Genomic DNA, 21,222 nt, shown 5'->3' with positions numbered 1-21,222 from the left:
CATAAAATGCTCACTATAGAAACAACATCAGATGATCCAGAACATTGGCAAATTCCTCCATCCTGTCACAGAGAATCCCAGTGATCTTTTTAAAATATAAATCAGAACACAGAACTCTCCAGGTAAAAATCCTAAAATAGTGTCTCACTGCACTTAGAATAAATAAAAAGGTCCCTCTGTGCCTGACCTCATCTACCCCTGCAAACCTGCACACCTTTACTCCAACCACTCCGGACTTTCTGGTTTGTCTGTTGTTGAGTACACCATACTCCTTCCTGCCTCAAGGCCTCTACTCTTGCTTTTTGCTCAACCTAGAAACCTTTTTGCCCAGATCTTCTCTCTGGCTAACCCTCCCACTTAAAACGGCTTTCCCGTACTTCTCCACCTTACCCTGCTTTATTTCCAAGGTAGCACTTATCATTATGTGAAATTATCCTATTCATTTCTTTACCTGCCTTTGTTGTTTATTGTCTATCTCTTCTCAAAAGCACAGAAGCTCCATGAGTCAAAAGATGTATCTGTGTCACTCATCTCTGGAACCTACAACTAAGAATACTTTCTAGCACAGAATATACTTTTTGAATAAATAAATTAGCTCAAGTCATAGCAGCATACAGCTATATGGGTGATTTAGAAGTTCACATTTATTGCAGCTTCACAGTTATGTAAAACCATAGTCCTAAATTTTACAAAAGGCTCCTCTTTTTCCTACCTGAAAACACAGGATAGAGCTTAGTTCTGCATACAGGATTATCTGCTTCATTTTATTTTTATTTTTATTTTTTTTTCCTTTTTTTTTTTTTTAATTTTATTTTGTCGATATACATTGTAGTTGATTATTGCTTCCCATCACCAAAACCTCCCTCCCTTCTCCCTCCCCCCCTCCCCCCCGACAATGTCCTTTCTGTTTGCTTGTTGTATCAACTTCAAATAATTGTGGTTGTTATATCTTCTTCCCCCCCCCCCCGGTTTGTGTGTGTGTGTGTGTGTGTGTGTGTGTGTGTGTGTGTGTGTGTGTGTGAATTTATATATTAATTTTTTAGCTCCCACCAATAAGTGAGAACATGTGGTATTTCTCTTTCTGTGCCTGACTTGTTTCACTTAATATAATTCTCTCAAGGTCCATCCATGTTGTTGCAAATGGCAGTATTTCATTCGTTTTTATAGCTGAGTAGTATTCCATTGTGTAGATGTACCACATTTTCCGTATCCACTCATCTGATGATGGGCATTTGGGCTGGTTCCAACTCTTGGCTATTGTAAAGAGTGCTGCGATGAACATTGGGGAACAGGTATACCTTCGACTTGATGATTTCCATTCCTCTGGGTATATTCCCAACAGTGGGATGGCTGGGTCGTATGGTAGATCTATTTGCAATTGTTTAAGGAACCTCCATACCATTTTCCATGGAGGCTGCACCATTTTGCAGTCCCACCAACAATGTATAAGAGTTCCTTTTTCTCCGCAGCCTCGCCAGCATTTATCGTTCATAGTCTTTTGGATTTTAGCCATCCTAACTGGGGTTAGATGGTATCTCAATGTGGTTTTGATTTGCATTTCCCGGATGCTGAGTGATGTTGAGCATTTTTTCATATGTCTGTTGGCCATTTGGATATCTTCCTTAGAGAAATGCCTACTTAGCTCTTTTGCCCATTTTTTAATTGGGTTGCTTGTTTTCTTCTTGTAAAGTTGTTTGAGTTCCTTATATATTCTGGATATTAATCCTTTGTCAGATGTATATTTTGCAAATATTTTCTCCCACTCTGTTGGTTGTCTTTTAACTCTTTTAATTGTTTCTTTTGCTGTGCAGAAGCTTTTTAGTTTGATATAATCCCATTTGTTTATTTTTCCTTTGGTTGCCCGTGCTTTTGGGGTCGTATTCATGAAGTCTGTGCCCAGTCCTATTTCCTGAAGTGTTTCTCCTATGTTTTCTTTAAGAAGTTTTATTGTCTCAGGGTGTATATTTAAATCCTTAATCCATTTTGAGTTGATTTTAGTATACGGTGAGAGGTATGGATCTAGTTTCATTCTCCTGCATATTGATATCCAGTTATCCCAGCACCACTTGCTGAAGAGGCAGTCCCTTCGCCACTGAATAGGCTTGGTGCCTTTGTCAAAGATCAGATGGCAGTAAGTGTGTGGGTTGATTTCTGGATTCTCTATTCTATTCCATTGGTCAGTGTGTCTGTTTTTATGCCAGTACCATACTGTTTTGGTTATTATAGCTTTGTAGTATAGCTTAAAGTCAGGTAGTGTTATGCCTCCAGCTTTATTTTTTTTGCTGAGCATTGCTTTGGCTATTCGTGGTCTTTTATTGTTCCATATAAATGTCTGAATAGTTTTTTCCATTTCTGAGAAAAATGTCTTTGTAATTTTGATGGGGATTGCATTGAATTTGTATATCACTTTGGGTAGTATGGACATTTTCACTATGTTGATTCTTCCAATCCAAGAGCATGGAATATCTTTCCATCTTCTTGTATCCTCTCTAATTTCTCTCAGCAGTGGTTTGTAGTTCTCATTATAGAGATTTTTCACCTCCTTGGTTAACTCAATTCCTAAGTATTTTATTTTTTTGGTGGCTATTGTAAATGGGCAGGCTTTCTTGATTTCTCCTTCTGCATGTTCACTATTGGAGAAAAGAAATGCTACTGATTTTTGTGTGTTGATTTTGTATCCTGCTACTGTGCTGAAATCATTTATCAATTCCAACAGTTTTTTTGTAGAGGTTTTAGGCTGTCCGATATATAGGATCATGTCATCTGCAAACAGGGACAGTTTGACTTCATCTTTTCCAATCTGGATGCCCTTTATTTCCTTCTCTTCTCTGATTGCTCTGGCTAGTACTTCCAACACTATGTTGAATAGAAGTGGTGAGAGTGGGCATCCTTGTCTAGTGCCTGTTCTTAAAGGAAAAGCTTTCAGCTTTTCCCCATTCAGGATAATATTGGCAGTGGGTTTGTCATATATGGCTTTAATTATGTTGAGATACTTTCCCTCTATACCTAACTTATAGAGGGTCTTTGTCATGAATGAGTGCTGAACTTTATCAAATGCTTTTTCAGCATCTATAGAGATGATCATATGGTCCTTGTGTTTGAGTTTATTAATATGGTGTATCACATTTATTGATTTGCGTATGTTGAACCAACCTTGCATCCCTGGGATGAATCCCACTTGATCGTGATGAATAATTTTTCGTATGTGTTGCTGTATTCTGTTTGCTAGTATTTTAGTGAGGATTTTTGCATCTATATTCATCAAGGATATCGGCCTGTAGTTTTCTTTTTTGGTTATATCTTTACCTGGTTTTGGTATCAGGATGATGTTTGCTTCATAGAATGAGTTTGGGAGATTTGCGTCCGTTTCAATCTTTTGGAATAGTTTGTAAAGAATCGGTGTCAATTCCTCTTTGAATGTTTGGTAAAATTCTGCTGTGAATCCATCTGGTCCTGGGCTTTTCTTTGTTGGGAGCCTTCTGATAACAGCTTCAATCTCCTTTATTGTTATTGGTCTGTTCAAATTTTCTACATCTTCACGGTTCAGTTTTGGGAGCTTGTGTGTGTCCAGAAATTTATCCATTTCCTCCAGATTTTCAAGCAGGAAATCAAAAAGTTTATTGAAACTAATGAAAACAATGATACATCATACCAAAACCTGTGGGATACTGCAAAAGCAGTATTGAGGGGAAAATTTATTGCATTAAATGCTCACTTCAGAAGAATGGAAAGATGGCAAGTGAACAACCTAACACTTCACCTTAAAGAACTAGAAAAACAAGAACAATCCAATCCTAAAGTTAGCAGACGGAAAGAAATCATTAAGATCAGAGCAGAACTGAATGAACTTGAAAACCAAAAAACAATTCAAAAGATCAACGAATCAAAAAGTTGGTTTTTTGAAAAGATAAATAAAATTGACAAACCATTAGCATGGCTAACAAAAAAAAGAAGAGAGAAGACTCAAATAACAAAAATTAGAAATGAAAAAGGCGATATTACAACTGATTCATCTGAAATACAAGGAATCATTCGAGACTACTATAAACAACTATATCTGCTTCATTTTAAAGCTGACACAGAATCTGTTTTTAAGTGAATGCTAGTTTTCTGATCCCGACAAATGGCTTTCAAGGAAGTATAGCATCAATAAAAGGGGAAATTCAACTGTCCAATTTTAAAACACACAAATTCTTGAAATCAGTATTAATATCAGTGCTTCTCAAGCACTACTACTAATCATCAATTGTTAAAGCTCTACAAATATGGGAGAGAACATAGCGTGGGAAAAGGAAGCCACGTTAAGTCAAATTTCTTGTAGAGATGAAAAAGATGATAACAAACATCAGTTTTATTAATTATCTAAGCACAAACTGATCCTCTCTGAAAGGGGTCTGAGGAAAATCACTGCGTGGCTACCCAAGTTCCCCTCAAGGACACCTGGCTGAAGAAAAGCTGTAGCCACTGAGCCCCAGGAGAGCTCACAGCAGCCACCAAAACTCTAGTGACTAAGGACGTCTAACAACTAACCACCTCCTCACAACATGACTTTTGCTCTCAGATTTACACAAATGTGAATCCATTCAGAGCTCTTCTGACACAGCGGTGTCTCACCAGTCCTTGAAAACATGCTAAAGACAAATGTCAGAACCTCAGAAGGAAAACATGGGCCTTTCTTAGTCACTGCACCTTCTCTGTGGTGTGAAGTAAGACCACCCACCCATAGTGCGGATGGCAGAGTTTTCTGGCTGAGCCGTGGAAAAGAAAAGGAGTTGCTTTTGTAGTTTTCCATCACTGTGAATATGAAATATCTATTAATACTAAGGGAAGCTTTATATGAGTCCTGGGTTGAAATTATACCTTCAAACCATGAAAAAGTCGTCTCAACTGAACTTGGTGGACTCGCCCCTGTATCACAGGTGTGTAAGAAAAGGATCGGGGCCATTCAGTCACAGAATGTTTCCTTCTAGATTTTATTCGAACACAGTCATGGCTTAGCAATTTCAAAAGTATATGTGGTGGTATAATGTTTTCATCCTCTTACTCTCTGACAAAATATTTAAATTCAGATGTTTCTGTAAAAGACCAAGACTTCAAAATCAGGAATCAAAACAACCAAGTATATTTAAAGATGATAGGCAATAGATGGTGCTAAAATGATTATAATACACATTAGAAATTAACCTTAGCCCAAATTCCACCAGAAGACCTGTGGGATAGATTTTCAGATAAACTAGTTAAATAATGAATATCTATCATGTACGTGATAACCAGATAAGCAGTTACTAGGTTATGTGAGCCATAAGTGTTTTCTGAGAATCTCTAAAATATTTCTACACCTACTGTATCCACCAAACCTCCAGACTGCAATTTCACTTAAGGGTGGACATGTAATTGAGATATTATTGCATTATTGATAAATCTGAAAAAAAAATCAACTCCTTTTAAAATCATTGTACCACAAAGCACAGTACTTCTACAAGAGGTAAAACTATTAGAGGTAAAATGATGAAAAAAACTTTCTTGTCCTCAAAGCTGATTCTGTGCTCACATGAAATCTGGAACTAAAGGTACTGCATTTGATGAGCACCCATCTCACATGTAAATTTTTTAAAATAGAAAAAGAATAAAAGAAAATAGGAAAACAAGTCAATCTAAGGTAATCAGGGAAGATAACTAGAAAATTTTTTAAAATTTTTTTAAAAACTCCCTAGCAACAAAATAGAAGAGATTATTTACGTAGATTTACAACTAGATGAGCTCCAGATGTATTTTTTTATTCTACTTCTCCACAGGTGTTTTTCGGCTTAATAAATATAACATCCAAGTTGGAATATTGTGAAGCACTGAATCACCTAAATTTTGGCTATGCTCTTTTGCTGTTAACTATTTTGAGCTATTTCTCAATAAGGCAGCCGCTACTGAAATCGTAAGTACATAGGCTTGGCAGAGCCAGAAAGAAAAGTGCAGTCCACAGATTTGTTTCTTCTGTTTTCCCAAAACAGAATCTCATAAAAAATATGCCCTCAAATTTTGTCACTATGTAGCTGTCAGAAAGAGCAATTCTGTTCCTCTTCATAATTCTGAACGTTAAACTCATTTCTTGTGCTACTGGGAAGTTATACAGCTCCAGGAAGTCGCAAGGCACCATCACAACTGCTCAAATTGTATCCAGGCAGAATAATCAGTCAATCAGAAATTTTGGTCCCAGTCAGATGGAAGTTTTTTGGGCCAACTTGGACAAGCATACAGGACAAGTTCGACTTTACTGCCAAGATCACTTCCAGGACATTGGCTAATTAATTATAAAAGCTTTTTCAAAACAAATTTGAGCCTGGTAACCTTTTTTTCCTACCCAAACAGAAAGAAAGAAAGAAAGAAAGAAAAACAGGTTAAGAAATAAAAGCCCAGGTTTACCATAGTTTCCTTCATCTTATTTTCAAGTCTATTTTCTTTTCTTATCCTAAAATGATCCAAGAGCCTTTTTTGTATTTGAAGCAATAGTAGGTATAGGAAGAGCAGGTAAAGAAACTGGAAATATTAGTTTAAATTCCTACTCTACCATTGGTTGTAGAAGAAAACATGGGTGAGTTACAAAGTTTCTCTTCAAACTCTGGTAGAAAGCAAAAAATCGAGTTTCTTCCTCTTTTGGGGAGGAAGAACTGAACTCATTAGATTACCTACAGCTACTGTCACGGATACAATTTAAATAGAGAGTTGCTCTTATAATGATCTATTCATCAACCTTCGTTTACTAGCTTGGGAAACAAAAGGAACAAAATTCCTGAATTAAATCTTCCTGGCTTCATCTTCATGTGAACATTGATGACTATGAGATGCTAGTAATAGGTATCAAAGATTCTGGTTTTAAGTTCTCCAATCACATAGGTTTTGCAGCAAAATCAATACCCAAAATCATAATGTTCCAACATAATACTAGAAACAAAATCTTACGTTATATGCATCTTAAGCCATCAAACTTCTTCTGCATATGCCCAGCTATTAAGAGGTCTAAGAAGGGCAGAAATTTCTCAGCCCACATTTACCAGCTGCTTAGTGAAAATTCCTGGCAAGAGAAGAGCTGTCCCTAATAAAAGAAGGTTTTCTCAAAAAAAAACACCCTACTTACTGCACTGCCTTATCCAGATCAAGACCCCTGGCAGATCTCATAAATAATCAACATTGCTGGATAAATTCTGAGTGGAGCCATAATGTGCAAAATAGCTTTGAGGGAAATTCTAGTGGCCTGAGTTCTCCCTTTTCCACTACAGGTGTACGCCTACCAGTATATCCAATATTTAAATGATCTTCTCCCTAATCATTGAAAGCGGTAGGCAGATAGAAGGGAAAACAATCTATATTAGCATTTCAAAGAGGAACAGCTAAAGGACTCAAGAATTAATCTCAATGTAAAGGGGGAAGAAAGTAAAGAAATTAGTCCTGATCCAGAGAGTCCCTCTCCTGGGGAACACAAATGAATAAATGAAGATAAGAAGGATAACACCAGATTTCAGACAGCTAGCCAGTTTAGGACTGAGTACCAAGACCAGATTTTCTTGCTTCACATTCTTTGCTCTTTCCAACATATGCCACTTCTCCTACAACCCTGGTGAAACAGGCTAGGATTTCTGTCATTTTTTAAACACACTGCTTTCATTTCTTTGAAGCTTTGAGATTTTTCATTTAGGAAGCATTCTTTTATAAATATTAATATACTATATTCTTGAAATATAATCTCCTTCCACAGACACCTACCCAGCTGGGAACACAGCCCAGTTTCTACCATATTTTTTTCAAAAGAAAGCAAACAGAAATTCAAAATCTGATTGCTCCATTTCACATAGGCTACTTAATTATATGTTTCAATAGACCAAAAAAATACACAGCTAATGAGACAATTTAGTTTTCATTACAAGTATCCCCCAAAAGTTACCAACTGCCAGCATTTCTTAGCCCTTTATAGTTTACCAAACACTTTTTCATAAATTATCTCATTTAATCCCCACAGTAAACCTAAGGCAGAGATTATTACTATTTTAAAGCTGAGACAACTGCAGGTCAAAGATTTAAATTGCCCCTGTGAATGCATCTCTAAGTACTGGAGGAGACCCAAATTCTGCTCTGCTGATGCCAGCTCTCTTCACAGACTGCTTCCCCTTCCCTCAGAGAAAGCACAAACTCCCATCTGCACAGAATGGGCCATTACAAGTGAGGCAACCATCATTGCTAATCTTTTCCCAGCTAATCTTTTCTTAGACATACATTGCCTTGCATTTCAAAGAAGCAAGCATTCTTTGCTTACCTGGTCCTTCTCTGGTTTATCAGAAATATCATTCAGACTGGAGGAAGTCAGATTCCTATGGGTCATGGCTGGGCTACCTGGAAAAACACAAGTGAACTCTAATTAAAGACTTCTTTTCAAAAACACAAAGACCAGTTGTATACTTCATAACCGCTAGTAAATGATGATGAGAATGACGATGGTGCTTTTAATCACGTTAGGATTTTCCTGAAGAGTTTTCCAGAGCCCAGGTTGGAGTACAAACAAGGTTAAATGGAAAGTATGTAAAATCCCAAATAGCTGTTTAAGTCTTACTGCCTGATTCTGTTTCAAGATAAGTTAAACTTTGAAAAGAACTCTTAAAACAACAAGCATGAACATAAATATACTCCTGGTTTGGTTCACCTTTTCTCTCTACCCTTCACACACATGCTAATCTACCTGGGATCTTTTCTTCTTCCTGTCACCTGCAGAGACCAGCTCTTTCCTCAGTAGAGCTGGCCTTGGATGCAGGCCCAGACTGTCTCTCCCCAGGCCTCCACAGCCCTTCCTAGAGCACCATTCTGAACAACCCCCAAAGCTACCTGCATTCTCTTCTCCGGCTAACATTTTTATATATACATAAGAAACATTTATTGAGTGATTAGCATGTGCTAAGCATTTTACATGATCTCTCCCAGTTAGCATTTTAAAAATTTATTTATTTATTTATTTTAATTGACACACTGCAATTGTACATGCTGATGGTACGATCTGATGTTTTGATACATAAATATGTTGTATAATGATTGGGTCAGGGTAGTTAATGTAACCATCACCTCAAACATTTATCATTTCTTTGTGGGGAAAACATTTAAAAGCCTCTCCTCTAGCTATCAAGTAGTATACAAAACTTAACTGTTAACCATAGTCATCCTACTATGCAATAGAAAACCAGAACTTATTCGTCCTATCTAAATATAATTTATTACCTGTTGTCCTGCTAATACTTTGATCAAGAATATTTCTCTGTAGTGGGCATCTGATCTAGAATCCCCATTCTTTGCCTCAAAGATGCGTTATCCCAGGCTCCCTTACTACTCTGCATTCCCATTTGCCAAACTAACATAAGCATATCCTTAACATGTCAAACTTCTTCAAGTCAAAGGATGGATTTCCTCATAAACAATACATGGAAATCTATCTTCCTGGCAATATAGCTGCTGTAGATAAAATTCACTGGCCATCCACCCAATGATTTCTAACACTGTTACACATGAATAGAGAGAAGGGACATCTAAAAGAGACATAGACTATTTTTAAGTTGACCATGTTAATCAACAGAACACTTAACCTTCATTCTGCAGTTGGACCTGAAATTTCTAGGCTTAGTAAGCAAAAGAATAACTAGCCAGGGTGTTTGACCCAACCCCTGCAGGGTGCTGAGTAATGAATTCATCATTAGTCCTCAATGATCTGACTCAGGCTGGTCTTCACAGCAAGGGGACAAGGGTTGAAAAGAAGCACTGAAGTTTGAGGACAGCTTCATATTTGCTTCCAAAAGATTCTTTAGATTACAGACTTTAATTCCTTCAGATAGAAACTTCAACACACAATTTTACAAAAGACTAAAATCTACTCCTAATAAGTTAGTCTATGTAACAGCATCTCTTTAAGTAATATAATTGCCTCTAACAACTAGATCAGAAAAATCATAATTTTTTTGAGCTGGCAAGACAGGATATTTTCCACTCCGCTGCATTTCACTGAGTGAGCACAGCCCAGATCTCTTAAATCCTTTACCTGGTAGGGTGTTTTATTCTAGGAAAATTTGAGCACAAAGCATTATTCAAAGGAAAGTAACATCTGAAAAAATGCTTTAACAGCAAAATTAAAAGAACCCCTTTGAAGTCCACATTTTCTTCTTTCAACCGCATCCTAGATTTAAAGTGTCCACTCAATACAAAAGACACCAGGTAAAATATGAATGCCCTCAAATAATGCTGAGATTAAAACTAATAGCAAATGATGAGTAGGTATAATTTTGCACTTTACATTTAATAACATAACTAGTTATTTGGACAAACTGGGTGAAAGTCTGCCTGAATAAGTGAAGAAATCTGGTACTATATACTCCTAAAAGCAACAGTCTTAGCATAAGTTAAAAGCTGCTTGTGTAAATGAATAGTTAATACTGATTTCTAACTATCAAATCAATTGTATGTAAGTGGCAGTACTCAAATAATTCGAAGGCAGGTTATCATTAAGTAATTAAAATTTCCTGGGCAATAGCCTAAACTCATTGATTTTCTTTGGAAATTCTTTATAATTACTGCAAAGGTACATTTCAGCCCAAATATTGTCCTAACTGCTGCAACATCTTAATAGATAGAAGCCAAATGAATAACATCTTTATTATAATGATAACCTTGATTGATGTTCCAAGAAACCTCATACACTGTCTCATCATTTCTGAAAGACAGTTGTAGTACGGTGTTATGAGTCAAATGTGTCCCCCAAAAGTTCACATATTGGAAATTTGATCTCCACTTAACATTGTTAAGAGGGTGGGAAATCCAATCATAGTATTTGTAAAGTGGGGCCTTTGAGAGGTGATTAGATTGTGAGGACTGTACCCTCATGAATAGATTCATCCATTCATGAAGTAATGAATTATCGTGGGCGTGGTTCTGATGGCTTTATAAGGAGAGCAAGTGAGAAGGTTAGCTCTCTCTTGCTCAGGCCATTCTCGCCATGTGATACCCTGAATTGCTGTAGGAAGTCAACACCAAGAAGAAGGGCTTCGTCAGATGTATTCCCTGGACCTTGGGCTTCCCAGCCTCCGAACTGTAAGAAATAAATTTCATTTCTTTATAAATTACCCCCATTTCAGGTATTCTGTTATAAACAACAGAAAGAGACTAACACATATGGCTATCTATATTTATACTATACGGGGGGCAGAGGAAGTCGCAGGTCCAAGGAAGATGGAGAAATCAGATGGGGAAGAGAAGACCGATGTTAAGAAACAATCAAATCTATTGACCCTCCTAATCTTGTAATAAAAGTAATTAATATTAACAGCTTCACTAATGTTTAACTTTGTAATACACTGTAAGAGTTTGGAAGTCAACACCCTAGGTAAGTAAGCAAGATGATCAACATTCTCCAATCATGCCCCACCTCCCTCCCTAACGAACTCCCCACGCCCACTCCTCAAGACTTTGGACAAGAGACAAATCCTTCCTACTGCTCTAAATCAGTGGTTCCCAAAGTGTCATCCCCAGACTGGCAGCAGTTGCATCACCTGAGCACTTGGTAGGAATGCAAATTCTTAGGACTCATCCCAGACCAACTCTATCAAAACTGTGGGTATGGAGTACAGCAATGTGGGTTCTCAGCAACCCTCCAAATGATTCTGAAGCATGCTAAACATTCAACCACTGCTCTAAATAAACGAGTTATCTTTTTTTTAATTGAACATAATTGATTGTATATATCTGTGGAGTACAGCATTAAATATCAATATCCATGTGCAATATGTGGTGCTCAAATCAGTATAATTAGTATATTCAACATTACAACTTTACATAATGTAACCATTTTATGTGGCCCCTTACCAATATCTAGCTATAGCAGGATGTGTTCTAGTTGGAATCTGAGTTAGAAAAAGCACATATAAATGGGAGTAGCCAGAGGGGTAATTCTAATAACCACCCTCCTCCAAACCACTGCTCTGAACTATGTATCTCAAACAAATTATTAAATTAGCATGCTCGCCAAATGAACACACACAAAAAATATCATACTTGGCTTTTTCTCTGAATCCTCACTTACACAATCAAATAAATAATTTTGTTTTGGAAACTCACTGTTTAATAAACCTTTTCCAGAAACATATTACCCAAATCAAAGAAAAGAAGGAGAAGAGGCAAAAGAGATTACAAACCAGATTATATGTGGGAATCAGAAATTCGTGTGTGGCATTTTAGCAGACCCAGGAAGTTGTTACACCACAGGCCCCTAATAACGTTCTACTGTGGATATTTTGCACCTAACACTCAATAAGACACATTGTCAGAATAAATAAGTGCTTTCTATCTAGAGTTTTGGCCTATAATGTAAACTCATTATACTGCAATCCTGACTGAGTTGGGGTACTAGAGGAAAATGTCACCTTGTACCAAAAAGGTGAAATACAAAGGTACCCTCACTATGTTCCTTCGTGAGAAGGTGGCGATTCATTCACTCACAGCCACCCCTAGTAGGCCCTTTCCATCTAAAGTCCAGGGCATACAAATGTCTTGTGATTGTTCTTGGTCCAGAGAAACTGTTCTTTTTAAGTTTGATTTTAAAAAGAAGAGAACAAGTCTCAAGTGCATAATTATAATTAATTCCCATATCACTGTTTTCTGGCTATAAGAAAAAGAAAGCTTTGGAGAATCACATTTTCAAGCAGTTTCACACAATCAAATGCAATTTCATTTTCAAAGTACCCACTTGGCAGGTACATACTGTTTCTATAAAAATTAATTAATTACATTCTGCACTAAGTTTGAAAATCATTGTTATTCTTTAGCATACATGTAATGATTCATAAAGTCCTCTGCAATTATATCTATTAGATACAGTGAAAAAGGAGTGAAGAGAAAGTAAGCACAGGAAGAGAATGATATTTAAATGTGTACATGATAGGCAAAAAATGTAAATATGTATGTAATACAATGACACCTAAATTCCCCCTTCACCTCATACCTCCATAATGAGCCAAGAGAAAACCTAGGGACAAACTAAAACAAAGACCCATGGCCTATGAAATAAACTGGGTTTTGTAATCTTAATAACAACTAAATAACATTTTAGCATTAAAAATAACTAAGGTAGCTTACATATAACACACATGTAAGTGAATCTGAGTGTTTATGTCAGAAAATTTGGAGGTATGGGTCTGATTGCACTGCTTGGGACCATAAAACTAATAGTAAATGTAGTTTTAGAATAATGCATGTTAATGTGCTGTACCTTAAAGACCCACTGATATTTCTCCCCCCACACCTTTGCTGACATAACAAATCTACCAAAAGATGTCTATATCCAAGTTTAAGGGTGAACCAATCTTTTTGAGTACTAGGTACTTTAACTTACATTATCTTATTTAATCCTCATATCAACACTGTGAGGCTGGTATTATTATTCCCACTTTATGGTTAAATAAATGAACTTCAAGGAGGTTAAGTTCATGGTCACACAAAATGTAGTAAAACCACAATTTAAACCTGGATCTCTTAAAACTAACCCCACTGTCTGAGAAGAAAACCGAACACTTTATGTTGCTTACATAAACTTACATAAACACATAAACTTCATCATGTCTAATGAAGAGAAAATGTAATGTACAACTACAATGAATATATCCTATTTACATGCCAATTATGTGCGGTATAACATCATTAAGGGTGTTTAAGGGAGATATGTTCCTGGTTTACAACTTAGTTATTCCCAAAGATGGAGTTCGTAGTATTTCTTTACTTTTTCATTTTCATCAAGAAAAGAAGGGAAAAAAATATTGAACTCAGCTACTCTGTTTACCACTGTAACTAAATAGAAGCCCCAAAGCACAGCTCTGTGACAAAGAATAAAGGACATTATAAGCAATAGCAACAAAATTATAAAAGAATAATATCCCATGATTCTGAATGTCCTAATTCATAGTGACAGCCAGGTGTTAGTAAAATTCCACAATGTACCTACTAGCCAATTCTCCATTATTTCCATATTGGTTTTCCACATTTCAAGTTATTCCAACTGTAATTCTTGCCCCTTTCAACTACTAAAAATGGGAATACAATGGGGCAAGGAGAATAAATAACTTGGAATATTAAAATGAGTTTAATCAGAAAGTCTAGAAAATGGCTACAAGATAAGCTTAGATTTTTGTCAGACAGTTTCCTAGTTTTCCACAGCAACAGGTTACCAAGAGCTGTCCCCACCAAAAATAATTATAAAGCAAGCATGTCATTAGGACCCCCAACCCATTCTCATTTCCCACTCCCTAAATAAAATACAGAAATATTTTAAATGTAAATATTAGACTAGGAAAGTTAAAAATATCATTGGTTAGGAGTCCTTTGAAGGAATTTCATAACTCAGAAAAAAATCTGGGTATTTCTGCTTGTTTCATTTTTAATTGTTTTACTTTGTTTAGAAGGTTTTTCTTGTTTGTTTGTTCTTGATTTAATATAATGTAAACTCCAAGAACCCAGAGCCAAGGTCTTTGGTTCGTCTTATTCACAGCTATAGCTTCAGAGCTTGGCATTAGTGGCATTTAACAAATATTTGTGAATGAATAATTGCAAGTGGGTATCATTTTACCTCCACTTGGAGTTACTACTATAAACACTACTGTGCATCCATTTCCTATGGAAGGAGAGTCTGTGTGCACACTCCAAGAGCCTTCAGACTCGGAAACCGTAGAGTAAATAAGGAAGGAGTTTGTAGCTGGCCCAAAACTAACAGAACCGAAAGCCTGTGCCCAACAGGCCAAAAGCCTGTCAGCCAACACTGGGAAGAGAAGTAAGGGCAATAAAAGAGAGAAGGAGGAACCTCTTGCAAAGGAAGAATCAGTAGGAGAGGATGGGGTAGAAATGAGGCAGGGTGTCAGGACCTCAGCTAAAGGGAAGGAGAGCCTGCGGTAGAGAAAAGCCGAGGGGAACTAGAATAACTTGAAGCTTGTGATTGGCTTGGAAAGTGAAGCAAATGTAGAGAAAAGAAGACATCAAAAGACCCAGACAACTATCAAAGTATTTGCGTAAAGTTCTAGCCAAAAGCTGAAGTCATTCCTAATGTACGGGACAAAGCTGATGGAGAGGACGTCCTTCTATGGAGAGCTACGAGTGTGCAGAGGTCAAATCTCAACATAGCAAACACCTGTGTCAGTGAGGCTTCACAAATACTCTTCTTTTAAAGACCATCCTCTACCCTTTGACATCTCTGCTATCCACATGCCCCTTCATAATCGGTCTAACCTCAACTTCCTTGACACTGTTCTCTCTTTTTAATTTTCTGACTACTCCACAGGCTTTTTCCAAGACTGAATGTCTTAGACCTTCACACAGACAATTGACTTAGATCCTTAGACATCTCAATATCAAATACTCAAGATTCATCTTTTCTAATTCTTTTAAATTTCCACCAGCAAAAGGAAAATACTCTAATTCATGGTGACTCCCATTCTAATAATATTACACTGCATACTTAATTTTTATTGTGAGGTAAAATAGGTAGTTTCATTTTTTACAAAGCATTTCATTTTCTTTCTCTCCCTCACACACACATAAAAAACACATATAAAATCTCTACTCAGCTGAGGAAGCATTCAGAAACAAAGACTGGAAAACTTACTAAAGAGGAAAGTCCCTGTAAAGTAATTCAAGTAATCTGTGGTCTTTGTGATTACAGCATTTGCAATTCGATAAGCTGTTTCTCTCCATCTGACATGCACACACACATACATGAGCACACACATACATGAGCACACACATAAAGGGTCTTCAAAAAGTTCATGGAAAGATTTTTGCTATCTTTTAAGTCTACTTTTCCACAAATATTTTGAAATACCCTTGTAGGTACGTAAACACATACCCATGCAAACACATACTATGAATAAAAAGTATTTTATTCACCTATAGGTGAAAGTATATAAAATAATTTGTGACCTTCTTATCTCATAAAAATGGAAAGAGAAAAGAACAGTACCTTCAACAAGTCTATGGTAGATGGTAAAAAGGTAAATGAGAAAGAACTATCAATGGCAAAATATGACAGAAGTAAATGAATATCTTGCTGCCTTCATTCCAAATAGTTACTAGCCCAATGTGATTTTCACTAAAGGTCCCTAAGGCAAGTTAAACACGAATTTGTTAGGTTCCTACAGCCACATCATTCCAAGGACATGTATCAGTATCTGATTTGATAAATTTGGCCTACTCTCTTGTATCTTTATGTAGACACAAGATTCAAGATATAGTAAAATTTCACTAACTCAGACCAATGGAGGAATTCTCTGATTTAATGAATCGTCTAAATTTAAAATATTTTAAGAAGGCTACCAATTGAAGAAGGTAAACTTAGTATATGACTTTGTAAATGGGTTTAGCTCCTTACTCTTCTTAGATGCTTTTTAAATTTACAGATTTGGAAAAAAAGATTTTAAAAAAACGATGAAGCCACATCAATTTAAAAAACTGGTAGAAGACTAACACATACTAGAGACTCCAAAAACTTTCTGAAAGAAGAACAAATGGTAGTAGAATCTGACAGTTCATGCTATTTAGAAATTGTAGTGGAAAACACATGCAGAGGGGCATGGAGTCAAAAAAAAAAAAAAAAAGATTCTTAGACATCTCTCTGCAAAACTCTGAAGTAGTTTCACACTGGAATTGCCAGGTACAATGGAGACAGGAGTATGAAACGGGCTGAAAGGAATGAAATCAGGGCAAGTCTATGCTCAGAAACTTTAGCACCATCCCAGTGAACAGCACACCCTGCAGCCAAGGTATTTACACTGCAGGGCTTTTTGCTAAAGAGGTACTTAGAAAATAACAGGGCAATTAGTGCAGGGACATGTACCTCAGAGCAAAGTCCTCTGAATTCTAGGCCCCTCAGTATAATGCTTCCTGCTCACCATAAAGCAAATGCTCTTTCTTAAATACAAATGGACAATGGAGGACCATCAAACATTTAAGAAAAGAAGCCCAAGACTAAAACACCAACATCATAAAGAAAAAACAGAGCCCCCAAAAATCAGAACAAGAAATAGAATTTAGAAAACTTAAAACAAAATTCTCATTAGATTGCAGAGAAATTTGAAAATACATTGTATCCATAAACCATGGACAGGATGCTATGAAAAACAGAATGAGAAAAAGATTTTAGAATTAGCAAATAACTATGTTCAAATATATATATATATATATATATATGAAATTACAAAACAAAAAATATGAGAGTATGAGTAAAAAACAAACAGTATGAGGATGAGAGTTATAAAATAACAAGAAAATCTTTCAAAAAGCAAGGGGAGGGGGTGACAAAGAACCAGAAAATATGAGAGAATAGATAAGAGGTATAGAGAATCAATCCAGGAAGGCCAGTATCTGATTATGAGGAGTCTCACTAAGCCAGAACAAAGAAAATGAAGGAGAGAACATTATCAAAGAGAATATCCCACAGCCAAAGGACATGCTTCTTCCAATCACAAGGACCTCCAGGAAAAATGACAAAAAATAAATTAATAAAAACTCAGTCCTGTATGTAGATGAATCATTGTGAAACTTCACAACATCAAGAATGAAGAGAATACCCTAAAATTTTCTACGTAGAAAGGAAAAGAAATAAGAATTAGATTTTGGAATTCTCTTCTACCATTCTCAGAGACTGGTAGAAGCTAATGGAAGGAACCATGCTTTCAAAGTTCTGGAAGAAAATTATTTTCAACCAAGACTTCTACACTCTTCAAAAATCATCAATTGAGCGTGAAAACAATAAAATAAAATAAAGAAAATTTTGGGGGGTGCAGGGAAACCCTAGGGGGAAATCTAGGGTGAAAGGCAGGAATTGGTAAAGAGCCACAAAAAATCAACTACATTGTCTGATTTTTAAAAAAACCCTAAAAAATGTTAACCTAAATGTACTCTTTCATACAAAGTTACCTGATAATTTGATTTAGCAAAATGAGGGAATAAACAAAGAAAAGGAGCCATATGGTCTCTAACTCAAGAGACCAATGAAAGTAAATGGCAGAATATTCATTGTGCATCAGGTCTAGGAAGCAGTCTCCTATGGTGCAGGTAGGTGGTATGGGAAGAGAGAAGCCAACAAGGAGGGACAGACCCGCAAGGAGCTATGGAAGGATTCTGTAGGGTTATTAGCATTCTTGAGATATTGGAAGACCTTTAGAATACAGTAACAATCAGGTTTTTTTCCTAATACTACTTAAAACTCCAGGTTTAAGAAAAAAACTGTCTACGAAAGAAAATGTACTTATAGCTCATTACACAGCTTTAGAGTGAACTCTATTAATAGTCAATAATAGAACTTCTATTTATGGATTTCTAACATTAGAATCAACTGATAGAAAAAGCACATAATTTATTTATAGATAGAGACAAGAATGTAAATCTAACCAATATTGACAATAGAAAGTAATAGTACTAATGACAGAAATCTGGAAGTGCATGCGGCAAGGAAAGAGGCGAGGAAGGGTAGGGATGCTGATATCCTCTACTTAAAAGGTAAGAAGCCAAAAGATCCCATCAATACTTGCAAATAAAAGCATAGGTTTGCTACTTAAAACTAAAAATATAACTAATAATGGAACTAAGAATAACAATACAAACATATTTGGAGGAAGAAAAAGGATACAAATTAGGTAAATTTTTTCTGCCAAAGAATAAGTTAATAGACAATATCTAAGACTGACAAATCAAAAATAGCCAGACAAGCTCCTTATTATATAGGGATATGAAGGTAACCATGAAAAAAACTAAAAGAAAAAACTTACAGACCATTTAAGGAATCAAAAGTGGTTGTTACCAGGACAGGCCTCGGAAGAGGAAAGATAAAGCAAAGGAGTTTGTTCTTCACTAGAAGTCCTTCTATGATATTCAATTTCATAACATTTGCACACAATATTTTCATAAAAATATATTACATACATCTATCTTATCATAAGGTAAGTATTAATTAAATCTACTTTTATTATTTCTAAGAGCCTGAGATTAGCTTGAAACATTATTGACTACCAGCCAACCTTGGGAGAGTCAATTGAATCAAATTTTAATAAAAACAGGCACAGCAAAAATTTTAAAGAGTTTAAAATCTACTTTTAAGTAGTTTAACATGCTCCATGCAATATTACTTATGCTATTTTTTAAATTATGGCAAGGGAAATTGTTTCCTGGAGGCTCTGTCTGAATTATCAAAGATTCTCATCTATAGCTAGTCACCAAAACTCTTATACCTGAAAAGTAGTAATATGTGCAAAAAAGCAAGTCATTTACCATAGTCCTATATCTGTAGCCAAAAAAATATATAGATGTAGATATAGATATAGATGTTATAGATGTAGATGTAGATATAGGTATAGATATAAATATAGATGTAGATATAGACATAAAACTTTAAAAGGTTAATGGACACATTCTCTGGGCCTCTGCTTACACACATAGCCCCATCCTCACTTCTCTAGATTTACGGCTCATAAAACATGACTTGGGAAAAGCCATTCAAACTGGCTTCCTCATGCAGTAACTCCTCATGACCTTGCTGACTGCACATCCAGTCAGTTGATACACACTGAGCAACTGACGACTAAAGGTCACCCACAACTCTGAGAGCAGCCTCCAGGAAAGAAGGGCACAAACACCTCTAGGTCCATAATGCCTCTTTCACCTAGGTGGCACTGAAGACTCCAGATTAAAATTAACGTGTCATAATTCTGAGAGAGAACAAAGGTAGGGCACAAGCTTTCCTGGTATGCACTTGCTCATACACTCATTTTCTCCCCCTTGGGTAGATTTATTATGCAATTCACCCAAAGCAACATCTAAGGTCCAAATGGTGTGATTCCTTCAAGCCCTCAAGTGACTCTAGAGTTACCTTGGGAATTCTGGTCAGAATAGAGATAAGCCCAGGGCTTCCTTCTCATTGAAAGGCCCACACTGAACTGAGATGCTTGCAGTTCTGACCTGACATTGCCTTCCTCCTAAATCAAACCTAGTTACCTAGTTCTAAAAAGTCCCAAGAGGAAGGATATTTAACTCTATGACACAGACCTGCCTGACATTAACTACTTACGCCATCATTTGTTTTACTGAGGGGCTGGTGTGGGGGAAGCGATAAGGTGTGGTTCACACATCACCTCTCTGGGATGAGCCTAATGGATCCTTAAAGAGAAATATAGAAAGAATTATGTCAGCATGTTATCATGCAAAGAAGACAGGTAAGAAAAGATTGTTAAATGAAAGTAACAATCTCTTATAAGATTGCTGTAAGGATTAAGCGAGGAAAGACATGAGGAAGTGTCTTGCTCAGGCGTTCCATAAATGTTAGCTTTCTTCTCTTGCCCCTTGCCCTGCAATCATGCACATAAATCCCCTTTGAACTCAAGATCTTTAGGAAACTGTAAACTGTAATTGCCATGATAGAATCCCATAATCACTCGCCATTTGTAAATTTTTAGTTTAAGTAGATGAGTTCAGAGAACTGAGAGGTTGAAGTACTAACTCATATCCTGAGGTGGGGAAATCATATGAGCCGACTCAAGAAATGCAGATTGAGGCTTAAATGTAGCTGTTATTCATCGCACAGAGGGTATATGGTAACTTCAGGTAAAATGTCAGATGTCTCACCGACTGCAGAGGTCATTAGCAATTTTTCTTTTGAGAAACCTATGCAATATGTACCTAGCTTACTTATACATATTACATCGTGGGTATAAAAAATTTTTCGATGGTAATCACTAATATGTCTTAGCTCATTCTGGTACCTGTCATTCAGATTTGAGGGCAATATATACTTTTCTGTATCTACTACTGAAGTGGTATGGAGGATAAATTTGGTGGGAAAAAAGAGCAACTGGTAAAATATATGAAGCATCACACAGAAAACAAAGCAGAGATTCTGAGAATGCTTCACTGGGTCTAGTTATGCTGGTTAAAGATTGTTTAAATCAGTGGGCAAAGTTACTTTCTAAAAAATCCATGTTTTGCTGAACCAAGGTAAATAGAAAAGATACACAGCAAGGGGGGGAGGACTCCTATCAGGAGTAATCTGAATCAGTATGAAAACTTTAGCTTAGAAATTCTTCCAGTACAGTACTTCTAGAATTTTCTCATAATTGTACATTATCTCTGCACCAGAAACACAGAGGATACAGGAGTTTAGATGCCCAATAGGGTAGA

At 36.4% G+C, this 21,222-nt stretch overlaps 1 protein-coding gene across 2 annotated transcripts in view; it reads right to left on the bottom strand.

Moving 5' to 3' along the window:
• Nucleotides 1-21,222, bottom strand: part of SLC4A4 (solute carrier family 4 member 4) — a 355,627-nt gene that overhangs the window by 156,304 nt on the left and 178,101 nt on the right. For both annotated transcript variants that reach the window (XM_063107589.1, XM_063107590.1), the window contains exon 7: nucleotides 8,303-8,379. In XM_063107589.1, coding sequence (XP_062963659.1) covers nucleotides 8,303-8,379 — 77 coding nt within the window. The remainder of the gene's footprint in view (nucleotides 1-8,302; nucleotides 8,380-21,222) is intronic.

Source organism: Cynocephalus volans, chromosome 9 (genome assembly GCF_027409185.1).
Source record: "Cynocephalus volans isolate mCynVol1 chromosome 9, mCynVol1.pri, whole genome shotgun sequence".
Lineage (NCBI taxonomy): Eukaryota > Metazoa > Chordata > Mammalia > Dermoptera > Cynocephalidae > Cynocephalus > Cynocephalus volans.
The sequence above is the reverse complement of the archived record's forward strand: the minus strand, read 5'-3'. Positions and strand labels throughout refer to the sequence as shown.